The sequence below is a fragment of the Larus michahellis genome, chromosome Z, assembly GCF_964199755.1.
Source record: "Larus michahellis chromosome Z, bLarMic1.1, whole genome shotgun sequence".
Classification (NCBI taxonomy): Eukaryota; Metazoa; Chordata; class Aves; order Charadriiformes; family Laridae; genus Larus; species Larus michahellis.
In genome coordinates, this window is record NC_133930.1 from 25,652,609 (window position 1) to 25,676,429 (window position 23,821).

The window sequence follows — 23,821 nt, forward strand, 5'->3', positions numbered from 1 at the left end:
GATGCTTGCTATTCTGTTGAAATAGAGACACAAGGCAAAATAATTTTACTTATGTAGAAATTTGCCCTGGTTGATGCATTGTTTTGATATATTTTGATTTTCGGTACTGAATCTCTAGTATGCCCATGCTCAGAAAAAAAGATTTTATTTTGCATTAGCAGGAAAATGGAAAACCAAAGGGCAGAGCACATGAAGCAGTATGATAGGCACTGAGAGATTCAGAATAAAATACAGTCAAAATACCAGTATTTCTTCAAAGCTTGTTAGCAAGCATAGGTTTTTCAAGTTTTACTCATACATTTTGAAGGACAAGTTTCAGTTTTATATTTTTGTAATGCTGGAAATACCATAATTGACTAGATGAAGTACATGAAGCAAGATCAACTTGAATTTTTGTGTACCAAATGATTATGTTCATTTTAGGAATTAAATATCTGTTTGAAAAAAAATTTCACTGTTGTGGTATAAATTAATGCTGAAGAAAGAGTAATGTAAAACTGAGAGCGATGTTTATTTCCAGCCTATCTGAAATGTAATTATTTTAGGAAAGCATGTACAGATATGATCCAGAGAAATACAATATATGGCAAGGTTATAAAGGCTCAGATTTTGCTGAGTGACACTAAGGATGTTTTTGTGCAAGATAAACATATTTACCCTGAAAAACCTTGGATTCCTTCCCAAGGACACCTTCTGCCTATTTAACAACAACAACAAAAGTGGAAGAGCACATGTAAATGTTTGTTCATGTTCGCTAAGGAATAATAGATCTTTCTGTATGTTTTCAAAAATTGCGAAGCAGAAGATAGAGCGATGTTCTCAGCATAAATTAACTGATTCTCATACCAACTCTGAAGTTAGTCCTTATGTTGTCATCAAGATGTTCTTACATAGAGGACTTTTTTTGGAAAACAATACCAAACAATACCTCTTAACTGCTTAATTAGTCAGTCAGACATGGTGGAATAATAACCAGACAAAAGTTCCTTATTTTTAGGGACAGGAGCAATATGTTAGAATATTGTACTCTAAAAATAAGTATTCTAAAATTAGAGCATTGTAAGATACGATCACACTGGAAGCTACTAAATACAAAGGCAGGAATCCCTAGAGAATCTTACTGCTTTCTTTTTCTAGCCCTGTTGGATAGACTGTATTTCTGATGCAAAACATCCTTGGCAGAACATCTGCCAAGGTGAATCTGTTGTTGAGGCTGTGTCTTTTAAGGGGTCTGAGGTCAGCATGGAGCTCTCTAAATGGGAAGGAGGACACAGTTTAGGCACAGGGAAAGGCACCTCTGCTACAAGCGTGAATTCTCTACTTCTTGTCCCCAAGACGTCGCTTCCATCGTCCTGGTGTTCTTTTCTGTCAACTAGCCACATTCTTCAACGTACAATGCCATCTTCTTTCCTCTGGCTGTTGTTTTGTGAATAATGAATGCTGGTTATAAACCTCCATTTTGTGCGCAACAGAATTACCCAAATAAAACCCAAACTGAACAAGCAGTTCAGTACCAGTTGATAGTGCTACAGAGCCCAGTACAGTGGTGCTGTAAGCTTCAGGGAGTATATCTCATAATTATATATAAGTCACATTTCCAAGTTACTAATACCAATATTCTATCCCAGAAAAAAATGGATTCAATAAAAATGACAACTACCGCATGAACAATTTAAATGAGTGCAGCCGTAATCTTTATATTTAGTGTTCTACCTGCCATGTTTGTAGCCATGTTTAGGATACAGTATCCACCCTCCAGATTAAAAGCCATAAAGGAAATTACCTTTAATGATATGATAGTAGTACTAGTCTGCTCGAACAGCATGAATATCCTAGGTTCTGACTTTCTACCTAACGTGGTACTTATGAATACTGGATGTATAAACAGGAGAAGCACATAGAAGTAAGTTACTTCTTTCTTCTGTATTTGACCCTGGTGGAAGACACTTAGCATAATTCTGGTGTTTGCTTTCTTTTAAAAGGATACTGAAAAATGTAGACATAGCTCAGAAACTGCAAAATAAGAGTATCTTCCCAAGCAGTTACTGTGGAGTCATTCACATGCTGTAAATTTGCATCGTAGTTTAACTTGTTCTAAGGGGTTCACGTAACCATTGCCTATGAGCAGATGGCAAAAGGCACGCTTAACCACAGCTGTAGATGGAACATCTAGAGACAGTAAGAGTCTATTAAATCTAAGATAAAATTTGGTTAAATAAGGCCAGGCATTCCTTAGTTAAGCGTGTGACTACTATAGAAATCAGGGAGCAGGGCAGGGGGAGAGTTAACCTTTCGTACACATTTTGGGAAAAACATTTCTGTGGCAGTTTTTATATACTGAATTACTAACACTGTAGGTTAATTATTGTACTTCCTCTGTATTAATTCCAAGGATGTGTTATCTGAATACATTTAATCTTTCATCCAATCCTCCTTGTTAGTTTTGTACTTTTTCAAAATGTGTAGCGTCCAGAAATCGTTTTAGAAATGGAATACAACAATATAATTTTAGTTAGTTGTTACTGAAAATTTGAAATTACAGGTAAACATTGTTTAGTTATATATTTTATATATTAAAATAACAGGCATTTTTGAAGTTTCCCCTGTTACATATTATCTGATTTTTTTATTCTTAGTGTCAAGTGGTTTAGGGGTCCTGGTTGAATTTTTGAGTCTAACAATGAATCTCTTTAACAAAAAGAAAACAATTTAAGATACTTGGAAGTTTCTAAAAAGATGTGTTTAGGTTACTGTAAAATAATAAAATATTGTTGTGCCATGATGTACCCAAGGTTCTTTCTAATTATGTCTTCCTACTCCTGTTGCCCTTTCTAAGGAGTAAATTTCTTTTACTCAGTTTTTTAGGATTGGGTTTTACTTAACTCAGAAAATTTATCACTAAATTCGGAGGTTCATTCCGTGCCGTCCCTATGTAGTCAATGTCTAGAAAAAGAGGGTTGATTTTTCTTTGCCCCCCCCAAGAAGTTTCAGAGTGTCTAAATAATCCTTGTGACCTCAATTACAAATCGAAGGTGGTTTTTTTGAGGGGTAGACAATGCCTCTAATGTTTTTTAAGGCACCTAGCCAAAATGCTTTCAGCACACATTCAGGTATGCAGAGAGCATAGCAAGTGCCACGCCAGCTTACACTGCAAAATTTGATTTTTGAAATTGATTGTTGTAAAACCCTCCTTCAGTGGGACCAATTCTGTACTCTGTAAACTTGTGAATAATCCCAGTAAACACCAGTGAAGTCAGGGAAGACTAATTGGGGCAAAAGCTGTTGCTACTAGGCTGGAAAAGAGCATTCAGATTAAAGTTGATAGCAATTAGTCTGTGGTTATGAGCTCATTCTGTATTAGGATGACAAAAAGCCTTAAAATAAAACATGCAGAATCCTAATGAGCTGTAGAAGGAAATTAACATTTCCTTTTGAAATCTCTCCTAGTGAAGGAAGACCTTCCCCCAGAGTGGAACTACTGCATAACATAGACCCCTTGTTTGTGGATGACTTCCCGTGTGAGTATGCTACTGATTGTTCAAGAGTTATTAAACATACAATTTACCTTCTGAACACTCCTTGTTTTCCTTACGTGAAGTATTTCCTGCTAGGTGAAACAAAATAGAGTAGGATGCCTTCTTCTCTTAAGTAAATAGCTTTTAAAATACAGAGACGTCATCCCCCAGGTGCTTTAAGTACTTACTGAATCATGACCAACACACGCTTCCTATTTCGGAGAGCTCTGAAGCACTGCTGAGTAATGAATAAAATACTTCGGGACATGGAAATGTTGAGGAGGAGCCGTGTGCCTGAGGTGCACAGGGAGGCACATTGCCAAAAAACCCTACCAAGCCCTGCCTTCAGTGCTCCAGGTTGGCAGGTAGCTCCCAATGAACTGCTTGTCCTAACACGTCTTGGTACTGCTATATAATATGACCTCGCAAATGGAAAACCTGACTTTGTGGGAAGCTGAGAAGTTCCAAGTGTTGTGATTGCTTTTGTTCCATCATCACATGGGTTGGATCTTTAATGCCATAATCACATGAATTGGAGCTTACGTTTGCCAGTTCTATAGCTCTTTAAGCACTGTCTGGTTTATGATTCAACGTTATTAGTTTGCTAAGGACTACAAACTTTTCAAGCAGTGATTTTTTTTTTTTTTCATGCAGAACATTGGAACAGGCCCTTTCCAGTGTTTTTACAGCATTTCTGTATTTCATTAAATAAAGAAGTAAATCCAGGAAGAGGAAAAGCAGTGCAGCTGGGACAGTGATCTGTTGCCTGCAAGACAGATACACTTTGTGCTGTAGTAACTGTTTGGAAAGGGGTGAGGTGGCCTTCTGCAATGCACATCTGGTTCTGCAGTGCTGTTCTCAGAAGGAGCAACATTGTGCCTATCTAGTGCTGATGGCACTGCCTGCAGATAATTCCTACATACTGATGGAATTAAGGTGTAGCTACTCCAATTTCCCTTCAAAGGAGGCTCAGTGAGTTGTAGCATTCCTGTACGATGTTATGCCCTGATGTGGTATTCTCCCGCATACTTCGGAGACCATCTTTTCCTTGTAGGAACTGCCGTGATTGGGCTCAGCAGAGGTGTTTGAGTAGACAGATTCTGGGTGTAAATCGAAGGGGGATGAGCAGAGGAGGTTTTCAGGAGCCTGTGTTCAGGAAATTCTTCCACAGATTCCTTCCATGATGGCATAGTCAGCTACACATAGTGTGTCCTTACTTTTTGTGTGCATTGCGTGAGATGTGAGCAGGGAGCGGGGCAGCTGGGAAGAAGCTGCAGTAAGTGGAATTTTTATGCTGGATGAGATGTGACCTCTAAGCATCATGAACAGAAGAAGGGGCATACATGCCTGTAAATTTACAATGTTTTTATGTATCTTTCAAAACTGGAGTCATTAAAACCAAAAATGTAACTGTTTGCCCACATGTCCTTATGCGCCATATAGGGTTTCCCTGTCTCTTCTCAGCAAAGGCCTATAACTTTGGCAAGTTACTTTGTGCCGCCTGGTTTAGTTTCTCCCTTAATAGCACTTTTGATCAGGAACAGGTAGAGTTGACCTTCAAATTAGTATACCTTACATTTTCCCTAGTTTTGATTTTATGATACTATTCTTAACGGATTTGAGAGTAAGTAGTTGTATTTCTGATAGTTTTGACAAGATGTAGCACTGTTATACGTGACAAAATATACATTAAGCTGTGCTTTTTCAGATCACTGTTCTTTTAATTAACATACTGTTTCTAATGCAACAGAGCATGTTAATTTATAGACCATTGCTGGGGACAAGAAATCCAGCTTTCTTTGTACTCCATCTATTGTCATAACATGCTCGATTTCTTATAAGTTAGCTGGAAGCTGGAATGGTTTTGTGCTTTGCAGGGTGAGTCATTGTATTATTTATGATTCTGTTTTTGACCCAGCTAGTGAAATTATGCTTAGTCATATAAGGATTAAAATTTCTATTTAGCAATCTTGAGTTATTAGGAGTAACTGTATATATATGTAACTCAGATAATTTCTACTTAGTGTCTGTTTTTCATTTGTGCAAACTGAGTAGTAAGTTTAGAATTAAGATCCAGATAAATTATGTTGGTGTCTCTATTATGGATAGATTAGGGAGACACAAAGCTTGGAATATATAAGTCCTTTCATATTTTCAGCAATCATGGCAGTCTTCGTGGTTTTTTTTAAAAAAGCATCTTAAAATAAACTGCCCATATAATCTTCCTATCACCAAGGTGATAAACTGTGTGTCACTCAGGAGTCCTGCTCTTTCCTTGACTGTTTATCGTTTCCTTGTCCTAACTGTTTTGAGATCAGAGTACTCTTTTGCCTATGGTGCCAAAATAAATGTATGCACGTTTTGCTGGGTTCATTCTCACCTCCTGTGTAGTCTTTGGCATTCTTTATGCCCTTGTCACAATCCACTTAAAAAATCACATCACCTAAATCACCTTGTGTCAGATGAAGTATTCACATTATACTAATACTTTCTTTTTTGTAGAAATTGAATTAGAAAGGAAAATAATTACTGGAAGATACAGATCAGCCAAATCTTTGGAGTTGCAGGGTTCTGTGGAAGAGCAAAGAGGAAATTAAAATCAAAATACGGTTAAACATAACCAAAAAAACTTTCAGGATGTTGTGGATAATCAGGCAAGTTCTGATCATAATATTATTAAGGAAGTCACTGTGCTGTTGTTGTGCACACATAGGGCATTAAGTTGTTGTTGCACTTGCACTCAGTGCAGGTTCAGGGCTCCTGAACACTTGAGTGCTTTGCATGTAATGTATACATTCTTTCATTGTAATATTTTTATTTAATGGATGAATTTATTTTCATCTCTGTCTGAATAAACTGATACTTTATATTTTTAGTAACACGAATGGTGGGATGTCTCATGTAATTCACTGCTTTTTTTTGGCCAAAATAGCTTTGTTCTGTTCAGATTTTTTACACCAAAACAAGCATTCCTTCAGGGAAGAATTTGTGCAAAAGACACTAATTAATTTAGTGTCAACTCAGCTATTACAGAACGTTAAGTTAAAAGATGGGACATGCTGTCTTGATTACAGTGCTAACTACGTCTTTGCTGCTGTGATCTGTTAGAACTGACCTTGACCCGCGTGTGTTTACCCCTCGTGGGGTAACATCATACAACTTTTCAAGTGCTCAGATGGAGCGCTGGTTTCTACGTCTGGGCATCAGCCAGGGTTACTCCAGCAGACCTGATGAATCTACTGAGCAGCATCTACTTACCTTTTTTCAGGAGCTCATGTCCAGCGGTAAATACTATAGCCCTACAGTAGTGTTGTATCAAAGCACTGTACTTCTCTCCTATTGTTAATACTAAACAAGATAAGAGGGAAAACACTATAAACTAGTTTATCTGCAGTTCCATTTTACAAAAAAATGCTGACAGGTCTTATTTCACTCTTTCAAGTAATCATCTTCTCTCTCAAAAGGCAGACTTTCTTCATTCCAGAACAAACCTTTCCAGCAGTCTCAAACATATTGCAGTGTTTTAGACTGTAATTCCTCAGTTGTTGTCTTCAGTGCTAATAAAGGGGTTCCTGGCCCTGACCGCAGACTCTGCCCGCAGGCTGCCTCTGACCTGTGGAGTGGTCAGGGTTAAAAATCTTTTCTGTCACTGAACTGATCTGGTTTGCAATGCAGACCTACAACAATTGTGGTGGTGTAACGGAGAGGCGATGGAGTGAAAAACTAGAGTGGGATCTCCAAAAACTAGGATGAGGAGGAGGGGGAGGTTGCGGTCTTTGTAGCGAAGCCAGTCTGGTGGTGAGCTATTGCCAGAGAGCCAGCCTGTCTTCTCCCTTTCGTCCGTCCTTTCCTTCCCTTGGGTTGGATCTGGAAATCACATGGTGACAAGATGAGTCTTCTGCCAGATCAGCCAGCCTTCAGCCTACTCTGGGTGGCGGAGGGAGAGAGGAGGAGACGTTTCTACCACATCAGCCAGCTGAATCAACTTGCCCTGTAGCTGTATGACTGGGAGCGGGGTAGGGAGAATGTGGTTGGTGGCAGATGGAGGGACAGGCCGCAGGACCCGGCAGCTAAGATCAGCTCAGGCCACCAGGGAACCTCAGCCAGAGGCAGTAGTTTCATGGGGTTTAAGCTAGCGGAGGTTGCTGCTGCTACCAAAGAGGAAATCCTGCCTCCCACAGTGCCTCACCACTGCTCCGCTCTCGTGGGTCACCAAAGCCACTCACAGAGCCAGATCAGGATATTGGTTCAGATTTTAGTAAACCTTTTTATTTTTTTTCTTCGGATGTATGTTGGATATATAGCCAAGTGTTCATTTTGGCACAAAGGATGGGACGAGAAGGAGTTTCAGGGGACGGGTGAGACTGATTCTGTTGGCTCTGAAATTAAACCCTGAGGTTTCCATTTCATAATATGTGATGAAGTGATCCAGCAGGTTTCTGCTGGGGATGTGCTTCACTTCCTCCTCGGCCCATTCCCAGCCGCATGCTCCTGATGCTTCTTTTGCATCCATTCTGGCACTCCATGGACGGATCCAACTTGTTAGTCTGGTTTTCCTCTGTCAGGTAGGTTGAATCTGCTCATCGAAGGGGCTGGTGGATGCCAGGGGCAGCACAAGGCAGAAGGTGAGGAGGGCTGTGCGGTTGGAAGTGGGGACGCAAAGGGAGAGCCAACCCTCCTGGCACTGTCTGGCTGTTCCTGGAGCCACAGCCTCAGGGGGAAGGAGTGGGGAACCACACCTTCTGGGTGGACCTCGCTGGGCTAAACCGGTCTGGTGAGCTCTGCAGATGGAGCTGGACCCCAGCTCCTCAGAGGTGGTTGCTTCTCTCCCTCCTTGCTAAAAGCCATCGCTTTTGTCTGTCTGGTTGTTTCTTCATCACCCTGTCCGTTATTTTAAGAAGTGATGAATATATGTCCCAGTCACTGGGTCTCAGTGTGGGTTTATAGAGAGCGCGCAATTATGTAAAAGCAGGACATTGGTATGAAAGATCTACTGTCTTCCAGGTTTGGGTCTGAAACATTCACATTTTATGTTAGTTTTGAGAGTTTGATAGTAAAAAAGGAAAATTAAGAAAAGAAAGCTAAAATCATTTTGAAACAGAGTATCATTTTCTCTGTAATGTACAGGTTAAGACCATGCAAATAAAAGGCATAAAGTAACTTAAAAGTTGCATAAATCAAGAATCTGATTTACATGTGTCGGAAGGAAAAAAAAAAAACCAAAATCGTTTTGTCCCGTTCTGTGACTTTGCCTTTAAAAAAAAAAAGAAGCCAAGTTGTTGATGGTTTGGCAGCTGTGCAGGTGACGTCAGCTCTTCCATTGTGAAAGATCTGCTTTCTTTTAGACAGCCTTATGGCATTTCATCAAGTTTTGGTGATTCAGCTGAATTAAAAACCAACTGGATTTAAGTCTAAATTCCCCTAACTGCTAAACCAAACATATTTCTGACCACACAGTCATTGCTAGATGCCCTGTCTTGAAGCAATATTGAAACTTTATATCCCACAGAAGGCAATTTTATTTTGAGAACCAGGACTAAATGAGATGGTGAAAGGAAACGTACCCTTTAATTCAGAGTTGTTAAACAGAATCTGTCAGTACACTCTGTATTATTTTTTAATCCGACTTGCTAAATTTATGAATTAATTTAGTGAATTTCACAAAACCTTGCCGACTACATGTGTAGCATCACTTTCTCTTTAAAAAGAATTTGAATGTCTTTAAATTAGAGAGATGTATTCAAAATAAATATGTTGGGTGGGGCTGGTTTAGGCTGAAAAAACTTTTACCTTCATTTAAAATTCCAAACTTAACCATAAACTAAAACTTCAAAGGCATAATAAAATTGTAGGCTACTAATTGTAGTCAATTTATTTTGAAGATATCTATTCACAGAAGCAGACATCCAAGACAGAGAACTTGTAAAAACATTCTGTGATTTTTCTCCAAACTTCTATTTGCCTTAAGCAAAATTAATTAAGCTTCACATTGCTCTCCTTGACATTTGAAAAAAGGCATTGTCTCATATATGCCTCGTATATCTCATATATATGCCTCTCATATATGCGTTATTAATTGCCAAAATAAATGATTGCTTATAAGGGTCTAGATCTGCTATATGCAGAATGAACATATGATGTATTACAATAGAGAAAGCATTTCAGTTGTGGGACTGATGTCTCATTCATGGGCATTAAAATTGCATTATAATGTCTGTAGCATTATATATTACATCCATACATATACCAAAATGATTCATCTTCATTAAGGAATAGTCAGTCTAGGCTCCTTTAGGCCCCATTTATTCACTTTTGCCCAGGTGAAAGATTATTCCCGAGGCTTTGCAGGCCAGAAGTGATTTCTTCCCTAGTTTTATTACTCATGATCTAGCTGCTTTAGAATTATTTAAAAAAAAAAAAAAGTGAAAGAACAATCCCTCGTAATGGAGCTATTCAGCAGCAGCAGAAGACATAGGTATGCGTGGATGAGTGTGCTGCGTGGGCTTCAAATGGGATAAATACACTCCGTGTCTGTTCCAGACTAAGACCCAGAATCCACTCTCAGAGCCAAAAATGTGCAGAAAATCGACCAGTACAGTTAGCTGACTGACTTTACATAGTGACAGCTGGAATGGGAGAATGGTCAAGAATGGGGAAAGAGACAGGTACGTTCTTTGCTTCTCTGAATTTCCATTTCTCTGCAAGATTACACATATGCGTGCTGACCATCTGAACTCTGTCATCTTTTCATTACAAGAAAATCATAAATTGCAATGACCCCCTGTAAGTTTATAAGGCAGGAGTTGCCAATATGCGATCCTGGAGCCGCGTGTGGCCCTCAACCACTTCATGTGGTGCTTTTCATGCTGGTCTGGCAATTTTGGGCAGGTTTTTTTTCTTATTTTTCTATCAAAAGTGAAAGTCGAGCATTTCCTTTTACGGTTTCTCATTTTGTGATACTTATTAATGAAGTAGGCTGTATTAATAAGATTGCTCTTATTTAGAATAGCTTAAATTTTTTCATTCTTTCATTTTATAAGAATGTAATAATCTGGATAAAAGCTTCACCCCGTTGATGTTCAGAGGGATTTTTTTCTGCCATGAGTAATTCTGGGTTTTACTCAATTGTTTGTGGGGTGTGTTTTTTTGTAAAGATATAATCTGTTGTAAAAATCAAGGTGAATATTTTGAAACAAGAACAAGAGTATTTTCATGTGCTTACTGTTGTTGAAATGAAGAAAAGTATGCATTTTGAAAGGTAAGAGGCTGACCATGATATTCTAGTATAAATCTTTGCTTTGGAATCAAACATTACTATGAGAAAACAGACATTAGAAGGGATAATTGTGAATCTGTATGTTCACAGCATTCAACTAAGTGAATTAAGATAGGTGAGCTTTGCTGGGTGAGTTTGTCTACAGCACAGTCCTATGCCTTGTCAACATGACGGTGGAAGGTGTAGTGTCTTAGGGCTTATCTTTTTCTTCAAGATCAGTATTCTATTCATTCTTCCAAGGTTAAGGTCACAGCTATTCCTCAAACGTTTTTATTTTAATAAAGTAACGGAAAGATTCAGAGTTTTGTAGAAAACTCATTATTGCCATAAAGCAGCAAAAGGTCACAAAATGTCTTTCCTCAGTGAAGTAGCAAAAGCCCTTATTTCTTCAGTAATTCATTGTCACAGCATGGGTTGGAAGAGCCCTTGACATTTCCAGAGTTTCTTTGTTGAGGTGAAATAATTGGTCTATACATCACAATTCAAAAAAAGAGAAACCAGTTAAAAGTACATACATGCCTTGTTAGCCCACAGAGACATCCACATTTCCAAGTGGCTGTAGTAAGCTGGTCCTTCCTTCTGGTACGTTTTCGTGGACTCTCATGTTAATTAAAGCATTGGACCTACGAACACATGTGCAACTTCAAAAATGTACCTTATAAGTGAGGATGAGCAAAGACAAAAGTTATATAAATGTAACAGATAGAAGACCCATTGCTTTTGAAGGGCTATTTCTGGCCATTGAGGTATGATTTGGAAACACTGTAGAATATTTTATTTGTTTTATTCATTATAAGCATGAAGGGAAAACTGTTGGCTTTAAAAGACTGAGAAGAAAAGCAAAAATGAATTGACTTTGTCTGTGTGAGGAGGTAAATGTGTAGATGAAGGAAGGTGCATTGCATGGCTTTGAGCCTTTTCAAAAAATATGCAACATTTTCGCTCCAGTGGGTAGAAGAGTTGTCTGTCTTCTATAGTACAGACCGATGGTAACAACAGCGGTCCACAGCACTGCAGTAGGCCTAGAAATAACTATGAAGAACTTGTTCAACTCTCATATTGATGGTGTTTGTTATTGTGAAGAGAGAAAACACTACTTAATTAGACAGTGCTGTTCAAAGCTACCTTATAACTTTTAGCTTTGGTTTTTATGAGATTTTTTGTCTTTGGTCCTTCATAAGAAGGCAAAAATCTTAAGACGCACTAAATAACCTACTGATTGTAGGTTTGGTAATGTACAAGTAGCAGTGTCTATACAAAAGCAGTCTGTTCACAAATAAGACATTTCCTTACAACAGTCTAAATAATCTGCTTGGGCTCAGAGTATTGTTCATCTATTAAAGTCAGAAACTGAAACTTTGATATTTAATTTTTCCCATAGTAGAAGAATATTTTTTTCCTAAATTTCCATGCAGATTTTCTCTCAGAAAGACTACATTTGCAGTGGATGTAAAATCCCTTATCTAATCCTAAATCCACGGTCTAACAGAGCAAGTGCTGATCAAGAGTTTAAAATACATGTATTTCCTGAGACATGCAGTAAGCTCTAAATTTTGGCTTTTTGGTGGATGATGGTCACTATGAGTGTTATGGTAAGTATCCATAGCATTTTCTTCTGCCTATTTCTCCATCTCTTCTCATTTCTCCATTGCTTCCCAAAATTCCAGTCATGGAAGTAGGAGTTAATTCAGAGAAAATGAAATCATATATCCCGAGAAACAGTAGGCTAGACATTTATAACATTATCCATTATAATCAGGAAGCTTTAAAAATTTCCTGTATTTTGTGGGAGATATCACTAATTTCATTTTGACAGTTCATTGACTGAGATTTGCTGACATTCAGTAGTTATCAATGAAGACCTTAAGACAATTTGCAGAGGATCGAACTGGTCCTGGTGAGATCAGCACTTCTAGCCCGAACTGATTATACTGCAGACTGTCTTGCACGCACTGGATCCCAGAGCTGAATCAGTTGCAGGAGGAACATGAGCTGCGTTCATGCCAAGATAAAAATAGGCACTTTGCCAGAGCAATAGGGAGAATTTCTTAAAACTTTTCCTGGAGTTTGCTTTGTCTTGTGCGGTTCCCAATGAAAATGAAGCAGCAGGCTGCTTCACAGATTCAAGTCTAACAAAAGGTAGTTTTTGTCACGAAGTTTCCATTGTATAAAGTGCTAAAAATAAATTTCCAGTACAGCACCGTCTACATAATTTCTAGTGCAGCTATGTGAAACACTGCAAAATTTTCTGTTTATGAGTAAGTGGTAGTTTTTCCTGGGGAATCCTCATCTACTTGTATCTGACAAGTTTTATGCTTCAGTATATATAGGGGAGAAAAATACTCCCTCTTCCCCTCCAATTCCATTTATAAATGTATGGAGAACTACCATGTGTTTCCATACTGTAGACAAACAAGTGTGGCATTTAAAAAGACCTTATGTTTATAAATAGAAGATATATAAGGTCTAAGTGTGTCTCCTAATTGTAAAAATATTAACTATGTCTTTAGTTCTTTTGCTTTTTTATTTCTCAATAAAATTTTTTTAGAAAATGCAGTCTTACTCTTACCCTGCAAGTGAATAGTTGATTCATCTGACTGGTTTAAGATTTTAGGGACTGTATAAATTATATTACTATGTTAGAGACAGTCATGATTTTCAGAGTGTTTGGAAGAGACTTGGTTTAATATTCATCAGTGGAAATGAAAAATGTAGTACTTTTACTGCTCGCAATGCTATAACCTCTATGATCTAGTGTATATATTAAAAGCTTGAACCATGTTCAATATATTATTTCCTGATATTTAGGAGGAAAAAAAATAATCTCGTGCTAAAGTAAAGGATGTTGGTGCTTAATCCAAAAACATAAAGCAAAGAAATTAAAATTGAATGGAAATCCAGTGTCATTTCTGACCCAAGCCATAGATTTGTACTACTTTTATTATGTGTGTAGCTGAACAATGTGAAGAGCACAGCTTTCCAATTGCTAAAATGGCCTTCACTAGAAACGGTGTGTGCTGAAAGGTATTTATATGTTCTTATGTTCCCACATTAAACCTTCCTGCCACCTTCTGTCTGTTCTCCCTCGATCCAGGTACTTCCAAACTGGGAAATACCAAAGGAAATCTGGATGTTTTTTTCACATACCATTCTGGTTTTTATGGTGTAATGTAGAGTCCCTAATTTGGATGTACTTGTAGACTACCTGCAAATCAAACTATGGACCAGACTGCTTGCAAATGAAAACCACCCTGTGCCTACAGAATATTTTGCATGTATGGATGCTAGAAAAACACATGGGTCATTGAACTAAAATTTAGAAGATAGTAGGAAGTTAAGAATCTGTTCCAAATGGTGTATCCACTAAATTTGCTCACTTTGTTAGATAAATTCAAAGTTTTATGTACAAATTTAGTATGAGTGGAAATCAGAATGACCCAAGCCCATCCAGATATCCCATCACCAAGTTAAAGGCTTATTGCCTGTGTTGTCATTCAAAATATTTGTATGTATTATATGATGTGAAATGGAAAATACAGGGAAAACCTGCATCCTAGAGTTTCATACAGTCTGTTGGGGAGATCACGGTTCAAAATCCTTTCTAACAATCAGGGTAACTCAGGCCATGAATTTGGATCCCCAAAGCTCAGAAACCTATCCCCAGTGTTGGGCTAGATTTTTTGGAAGAGGGACAAAAGCTCTCATTTTGTCAGGTACATCCTCATGTGAATTTAACCCTTAGTTTTCAGTTTAATTTTCTTTTTATTAAAAAGATATGGAAGTTAAACATTTAATTGGTCTGAGCCTTTTCTTCATTTCCAATTTACTGAAAATTAAATAGGTTGGCATCAAATTGGCATTTGTTTCTAATTGCTTTAGTGGACGAGCAGTAATTTGTCTAGCCTGCAGTTGCTGGGGCTTTTGGTGTGAACTGAGAACGTCCTCCTTTAGAGAGGAAACTATTGGACAGTTGGAAAAATGCCGTCGGAGGAAAGTTCAGAAGATGTGGTTGTGGGAAGCAGCGCTGACCACAAAGAAAAGTTATAGGGTGGCCTCCTGAGTTTCACTGCAGTGAAGTTATGGTTCATTTCTCAACTTTCTGTTTCCCTTTCCAGCTGCATGGTCCTATAAAGAATCAAGTGTTTGGGTGCCTATTACCTGACGTCTGCCTTTATTCTGCTGTTTCAGTGCTGCTGGGAAGATCAAGCGACATGTTTCAGTAAACAATTTCTAACAATTTCTAGATTTTAACTTCTGAGCTTAGTGGCATGGATGTTGCAGTAGGGAAAATGACTCTGGAATTCTCTTTTCTCTGCTCATCTATAAACCCCAGATGCTGGTAACGTTCATGGGATTGTGTGCTGTTACTACTACTACTAATAATATAAATAATAATAATAATAACAACAATAATAAATAATCATTATTATTATTGTTGTTGTTGTTGTTATTATTATTATTATTTTCTTAAGTTTTTCTTCTGAGGATTGGTAGATCATGTATTGGCACTTTTGATTTCAGAATCACTTTAATTTGGTGATAATTTGGGGTGGTGTGGTGGTGATGGTGTTAAAACTTACGTACTGTAGCCAGAAATTATTGTTGTGAATACAAATGGAGAAGGCTTTCATATAAAGGTTTCATGGAAAACACACTGCGTCTACTGAACTGGATGGATTAAGGGGAATTTGGCTTCATTTGTTTGATAAGAGAAGTTTGTAGGGTGTGAAGTCCTTGTTTGTTACTACTGATGCTTAACCAGTCTGAACCAGAGTCCACTGGAATTAATGGAAAGAATTTCATTAGTTTCAGTGTGGGGTTTTTTCAAGCCCTAACAGACCTCCTGCTGCGCCACAGTTGAGCGTTAGTAAAGGACAGTGAGCCTGCCAATCTTGAAGGTTTTGTGTGTATGTGTGTGATGAGATTTCTAGAAGGCTGAAGACTGTTTTTGTGAGGGCAATTTTTATGTGGAGTTCCATGATATTTACAGAAGTCTGTGATTTTTTACCTACTGCTTCTGCTGTTGTGACACAAAAACAGGCTAAGGAGATTCGAAGGAGTCTGCAGCATCTACTGATAGAAAAGTAATCACCTGTGATCTTTGAACTGCTTGGGTTTTCTCTCTTTTCTATTTAATGGGCATCATGTAAGTAAATGTTTTAAATCCTGATAATAGAGTCAAAATGATTTACATTAGAACAGAATCTGTGATGTGCAAAACCTTTGATTTATTCTAATGGAAGCAGTGGGAGAATGATTCTGTTACCATTTTTCTGACAATATACAGAAGCTGGTGAATATAATAGGGATTTCTTGGATGGTTAAAATAGTATGTTGATTTTAAAGATGATAATGAACATACTAGAAAATACTCTCTTTCTATTTGGGTTTCATATATAAGTGGTTTTTGGTTTGCCAGTCCCAGACTTCTGTCTGGGGATCTCCTCTGTGGTTTTTATAGACTACTAATCAGATCACAAGAGGCAGGGAGGCACATGCATTGCCTTACTATGAAAATAATACCAGTTATTGTTGCTTTTAAGTTCCAGTAGAAGTAGTCTGAGTGTTTTTTTCCCAGTGTTTGGTTCAACTAGTAAGCAGAATTCTAACTCCACAACATACAGAGTTGTTCACTCCTCTCTAATAAAAACATTTTTACAAAGTAAAGAAACTTTCTTGTAATCACTCAAAATGTTTTAGAGTATAATCTCCGCAGAATTAAAAAAAATAAAACAGAACATCTAATTTATCCCCTTGAGACTTGTCATTGCCAGGTGATGCTACCTTTTGAAAGCCTGTCTTCCTGGAGTGACGGTCTTCAGTGATCTGACAGTCTGTATGCACAAGATTGAATTATTTTAAACTCAGTATCTTTTTTCGGACATATGCGTAAGTGCCACTTCATTCCCTAAAGCTGTCTTACTGCAAGCACTAATTTCTGCAGTTCAGTAGGTTCTTGCCTTCTGGCTATGGGATGCAACCTCTTTATGGCTGTGTTCCTTGCTCTGAGGGTGTAACTGTCAGTATCCCATGACGGTGCCTCTCGTCACGCCTATAGCTCTGTATGTGTCTCTTGAGCCTCCATGAGCAGAGGTATGTCTGAAAACATGAGCACTCCCAATGAGCCTCCCAAGAATCTTTGCAAACAAGCAGGACTTTTTTGCAGTGCTGCCTTGGTGACAGTTACGGCTTGTGTGATGCCTACTGACAAAATTGAATGTCTTTTATCACATGGGGGTAAGGACGGCGGGGGACCAGCAGCTCAGAGAGACGTTCTAGCTGTTCTGATAGCAACAAGCAGAGATGCTATTAAAAGGAGATTTTGCAAAGCGATAGAATAACATGGAGTTTTTCCACAAAACATCTTTGGTGATTGAAAAAAAAAGGCACGTAATTGAATTTGAGGATGTAGCCAAGATTATATGTGTTCAGAGAACGTAGTTTAGTCCAGTTGGAACATGACTGTTACTGGCAAAAGCAGACAGCGAATTTCCTGGGTAAAGAATTTATGTCTCATCCAGTGTTTCAGCATGTTTAGCTTTTCTCACTGTGGGTATGTGCTGTGTAGTAGTGCCGTTCTGCATTGTAGATGACGTCTGGTCAGGTCAGATAGAGACTGTAGTTGCACTGAATATACTAACAACTACAAAGATGATGTGGTTTCACTCAAGATATTTCATGAGCTCTGAGTAGTAAGTGCTCAAACTGTGTGTTACATTGATATGTCCCCTGTCAATTAAAACAATAAGGTTTTGATTATTTGATTGCATTTGGCTCAACATTACACAAAATGGGAAGAACCTTCCTTTGGTCATGCAGGGGACGGAAGCAGCCTGGTCCCTGGAGTTCCCTAGAACATTAATTAATTAAGCAGAATGTGCATCTGGCAGAGGATTTTAATTCACAAGGGATTGCACGTGACCCAACTTTGTAACTGGTTTCAGTCGTACTGTATTCTTTTTGAGATCTGAAGACCAGAAGTACAGTTTTCCAGTTGCGTGGAGCTTTTTGCTTTGGTCATTAGTCCTTTTCTAATAATTCCTTGCACTCAGTTTTCTTTTTGACCAGTGCTGACATAATTCTAAAAAAGCAACAGGTCAATCTGTTACAATCCAAGGTTTGACTCTTGGACAATTATGGGTGACACGCAGCATGTGAATTTAGGATTGTTATTTCAAATATGCATCACTGTATCATTGCCTATTTTAATGCCTACTAACCCAGTCTTATAAAGGCCTTCTGTCATTCTTTACAGTCAGCTTTAAATAATTTATTATCATCCACAGACTTTGTAATCTCACTGTTCAGTCCCTTTTCCAGGTCTTTTGGATATTCCAAAACATATTTGAACATATTGTTCAACACCATGGGTCCCAGCCCAAATTCCTTTAGGAGTCCAATGGTGGCCTCTCCAGTGTGAAATCAAAACTTTTCCCCATTTTATCAATAATTTATTCCCCATTAAAAGCATTTTAGATGCTTTTCTATCCACGTGAGGATATTTCTTCTTTCCCATAGTTGCTTAGTTTCTTGGCCTAGATGGACATGTGATATGAGGAACAAACTTTTGTTCTATGTGGGTCCTGTTAAGTATTATTTAAATATTGGAGTGGAGTAACCAAATAAACGATAGGGAGTGTTGCATAGCCAGACAAAATTGATATCAAAATAGAAGTCTTGAGAACTACAGAGATCATTTTTAGTTTCCAAGAGAATACCTAGGGAATCCTTTTGTGCAGTATACATTGTAAAGTGCGAGTTATCAAACTATTTAGATATACAGGTAGTGCAAAAAGGAAAACACACTGGTGTTACAGGAAATGTTGGTGATATTCCTGCTTTGGCTGAAAGCTCTTCAATGTACTTTACACTTGCAAAACAGTAGCACCTCTTTATTATTTTTTTCAGATGTGTTTCTAATTTGCACTGGAAGGAGTGTGAGCCATCTCAGATCTTAATTCACCCTGGGTTTTGTGGCATTTCTTAATGCATGCTTTTCATCTTCTTCATCAAGCAATTGCAATTAAGCTTGGAGCTTTTTCTGATTATATTTTCCCTGTCATACGGCTGAAAGTGCTGCCGAAAGCGCTGTGATATTATAGTATCACAAATAGAAATTTAACTACAGAGAATGGTGATATTTTTCCTTTGGGAAATATACTGCAAGAGGGAGATAACTTCTAACATCCTTGTTTTGCAGATCAAGAAACAAAGGTAGAAGCTTTGTTTGTTCTGCTGTCCATAAAGGGCACTGATTATATGTAGCTGCTTATAAATGGTTTTGTTACTGTGTAGTATATTGGAAAATTGTAGAGGCATAGCCAATATGACACTTACTTAGTTTGTTTAGATTAATTCTTTGGGCAGGTGTCCATCTCCAAAATAAATAATAAATTAACGTTCTTCTGTCTTTCTCCAACATTGCTCTCCAGTGCCCAACGTTGCTTCCCTGCACACTACTATTGTAGACCACAGCGTACAGAAATATAGCATACTTCAAGCAATATTGTTTTGGACCTTTCAAATTTTGTGGTTGGGACCTCGCTAAATGGCATCTTAGAGAGAACTGTGTGCTCTTTGATCTCTTAACAACCAAGAAAACTTCTTCTCAACATGCATCATTTTCATCATCTTAATCATAGACTGAAGGCAGGATATTTTATTTTTAGATGTACTGTCTATTTATATCCCCACATTTTAGGCTTCTACCAATTGCTTGAGTTGGTCTCATTGAAAGAAAGAAGGAGAGCTAGAGGAGTGAGAAGAGCAATTGATCTATACTTACTAGATCTGTGAGAATATCATATATATGTTGATATGTAATATATATTCCCCTATGTATTTTCTTTTTAAATCTCAGCTGAAAATCTGCAGTTTATCTTCTTCCTTCTTATGATTAAAAATCAGATCATGAAGGTAAAATTAATATACTCAAGAAATTTATTGCATTTAATAAAATGTTTCCACAAATTTATCTTTTAGATTGATCTAAAGAACGATCCTTTCTTTAAAAAAAAATAAAGATTCAGGTTGTACATTTTTTTTTTAATCTTGCAAAATTACACAATATGGGTGTTGACTGTCCTTAAATCTTTTTTTACAAATTATGGTTATGTGGTACTTGAAATATTTGCCTTGCAAAGTGGAAAGAAAAAGGTTGAAACAAATCATAGGAAATATTTACAAAGATGCTGACAGATCTGAAATTTCCAGCCTACCTACCAAGTACTGTGTTGCAGTGGCGTTTTGTTGTTGTCTTTGCTGTTGCTTGCATTAGGAAAATGGGTGGGTTTTTCAGTATTTTCTCTTGATTGAATATTAAATATTTCAGAAAGTATCAGTAAAACTTGTCAGGAACATCATAAGACTTAGAAAAATAAACAAGTTGGGTTTATAGGCACCATACAGGAAGAGGAGTAGAGAGCTTCTGATAAGACATCTAAAGCTGTAAAATGTAGTGAAACTGGATCAACCCTTCTTTTTCTTTTTTTATTACCATGTAGCATTGCAGGCATCAAAGGGTCACAAAGTTATTTTGGTGTACAGCAGTAGTAGAGGAATTTAAAAGGTTTTGAGTTACACAGATAATAAATGGGTTTTCAGACATTTTTGTCTTTTTTATTGTGGTCAGATAAATTAGTATTTTTTTATTTTAGATTAGTTTCTGATAGGTAACTAGGATTGTATGAGCCGAGGAGCAGATGATTGATTCTCCAGCATACATTGATCACCAGGGAAGAAATGTGAAGAAATGTTTCTTCCTATTATCCACCCCCAAAAATCATTGCCCAGTTGGATAGTGAACTAATGACTTAAGCAGAAGGCTATTGTAAGTATATACATAGGAAGACAGTTTTTTTCTCTGGAAGAGCTACCCCCCTAACCTAAATGATGTATTAAATCCGGAATACACATGGGATACTGAATGAGGTCAGAAGAGCTTTTTTGGAAGACTAGGAGGGAAAAAACAGTGCTAAGCACATTGCATCATTTTTTTTATAATCTTCCCTATAGTTAGTGAAGTGAAAGAACAGATTGCTGGGCAAAGTAAGCAGTTTGGGTTTATCTTTTCTGTTTTACTTTGAATCATCAGTTATTAATTACTTCTTGGGACACACTGCTGGATTGAATGTACCAAATAATTTCTTCAGTATGGCAAAACCTGTCATCTTGTAACATTTCTGCAAATTGTAGGGGCTTTGTTTAAATTTAAAATTGTATGACTAAAGCAGGAAATAATGTAGGTATCAGATTCTGATCTCAATCACAGTAGTATAAATCTGGTGTGAATCCATCATTTCAATTATTTTACTCTTGATTTACGTTCTGGTATAAGTGAAAAACAAGCCTTCAGCAAATAACTGACTTGTCTGCACTGATACGGACTGATCTGTGCATTGGAAGCCATTGCTAATACAGATTCATATTCTTGTTTCTTTATGCTGTCCCCCCCTTTTAAGAATAGCACTGAAAGTAAACTAGAAATGATTCATGGTGTTCATGTATTTGTAAAACTACAGTTAAATCTGAATCTGAATCATTTATACTTACAGAGGAGGGCGACCAAGATGGTGAAAGCTCTCCAGGGCAAGACTTAGGAGGTGCAGCTGAGGTCGCTTGGGTTACTTAGCTTGGAGAAGGGAAGAAGCTTGGAGAAGGGGTGACCTCATAGCAGCTTACACCTTCCTCAAGGGGGACAGCAGAGGGAGAGGTGCTGATGTCCTCTCGCTGGTGACCAGCGACAGGACACGAGGAGATGGAATGAAGCTGTGTCAGGGGGAGTTCAGATTGGGCATTAGGAAAAGGTTCTTCTTGGAGAGGGTGGTCAGTCACTGTCACAGGTTCCCCAGGGAAGCGGTCACAGCACCAAGCCGGTGAGTTCAAGGAGCATCTGGACGATGCTCAGTCATACAATTTAGTTTTTGGTAGTCCTGCGAGGAGCAGGGAGTTGGACTTGAAGATACTTATGAGACCCTTCCAACCTGAGATATTCTATGATTCTGTGATTCTATACTTGCCTTTTGTGAAAGTTTTGACCCTTTTAGTTCCGTACATACAGAGATTAATATTATAAAAAGGGTTGCCTACATCTCTTTCGACATAGCGCTTTCTTTTGTAAACAAAATATTTAGCTTGTCCTGAACTGAAAGTAATTTGGTAACACGTCTTGTGTATGATGAGGCCAGAAATCTGTCTAGATTGTTACTCTGTTTCCAAGAGCAGGAGTTGTGTAGGAAGGAGAGTATGAGGGCAAGCACATAAATATACTTCTCTTGTGTGTCCCGCACAACCTGCAGCTAATGGAGCCCCTGATCTTTAGGTTGTGATTTTGGATATAAGAATCCTTGATGGATTTTTCTTCCACTTTGTGAACCATTTTTATAACTCAACATGCATAAACTTCTGGCATCCACAGCATCCCATGGAAAGGCATTACACACTGGAGTTGGGCTTGTGATAAGAAAGTATATACTATCATTTATTTTTAATATGCAGCTTCATAATTTATTTGGTGCCCCTATTAGGAAAGACCAGTTCCTTATGCAGCTTGTCATGGCCACACACAATTTGATAGACCTCTGTCCTGTCCCTTGTCCATCTTTGAGGATGAAGAGTACTATTTATTTAGTCTTTCTTCACACAGAAGCCGCTCCATAGATTTAATCTTCCTTGTCACATCTCTTTCTATTTTGTATGGTTTTTCTGTTTTGTAAAATCAGGACCAAAACTGCACAGTATCCAGCGTGAGGCACAATAAGAACCTAGGTGGTGGCATACTGTCCCATTTTTTGCCACTTCTGATGTTGGTTTTTCTTTTCTGCTGCTGGACATTACCTGTTAATTACAACTTCGCCAACTCTTCCCTAAATAGCAATAGCTTGTTCTTTTGTGTATGCAGAGTGAGGACAGGCTTTTTTCCCCCATGTTCATTACAGTCCCTTTTGTTGTACTTACGTTTATGCATTAGCAAGGCTTTTAATGCATTGGAAGATTGTTTACTTTTTAGAAAAGTCCCATGTATCCGTTGCTCATCATTCAGGTTGTTATTTATATACTTACCCAGTAGTAAATTTTTCAGTGTCCTGCCTGAAGAGTATGCTATGGAATACGAAAATTATCAAAATGCCAATTATTTATGCAAGTGCAGCTAGCATTTTTTGACCAATGCTTTCTGAGCATCTTGCATAGATTTTTCAGAGCTGATGACATTGGCCTTCTGAAAAATCAAGTCTCTTGAAGGTACAAATTAGCTATTGAAGGTTATTTAGGTTTTTACATCACAGTTTGGAATATATGTCTGTTTAGAGAAACAATGTATGATGATAGAAAGAAAAGAATTAAGCTGAAGTTTTCATGAGGGGCAGAGGGCCAGGCTTTTAAAGTATTTAGATAATAAACTGCTTTTGTGGATAGTGGGAGTTGGCCACCTCAACGCCTTTTAAAATCTGATCCTGAAGCCTTTTTTCAGGTTGTTAAGACTAAGGATGGTCTTGAAATTTGATATAAACACCAAAGGCATTTACCAAGGGCAACATTTTCTGAAGGACTTGTTTCTTCTATAGAGATATAAAAGCTATTTGAATATTTTTTGGTGACCTACAACTCCAAACAAAACACTAAAGTATTTAGATCAATTTGTTGTAGCATTAAATATTTGAAAATAAATATCTGAATGAAATTTCACTGCTTTCTTAACTAGTAAAAGTTGTATCATTTCCCAAGAGACTACTTAAAAAGAAATATAGCAGCTGGTGAGGCTCTGAAATTATGCTTCAGGAAACAGTGGCTTCTGTTTGAAAATAAGAAAATTCATGGCAAAGGCTGTTGGGATTTTTTTTAAGGTGCAAACAAAGCTTTAGTATTTCATTAGCCACTGATACACTGGTGATCAAACGTCAGAAAAATAAAATGTCTAGCCCCTGCACAAGCAAAAGCATCACAATTTTTATATGTAAGTCCATAAGCAGAGTATGCGGGCATATGAAGGCAGACTTGATTATCCAGATCAAAATAAGGTATCTGTCCTCTG

General features: G+C 37.8%; 1 protein-coding gene across 1 annotated transcript in view; it reads left to right on the top strand.

Moving 5' to 3' along the window:
• ARSB (arylsulfatase B) overlaps positions 1–23,821 on the top strand; it is a 66,447-nt gene that overhangs the window by 38,514 nt on the left and 4,112 nt on the right. Inside the window, exon 6 of the mRNA XM_074570628.1 lies at positions 3,448–3,518. Coding sequence (XP_074426729.1) covers positions 3,448–3,518 — 71 coding nt within the window. The remainder of the gene's footprint in view (positions 1–3,447; positions 3,519–23,821) is intronic.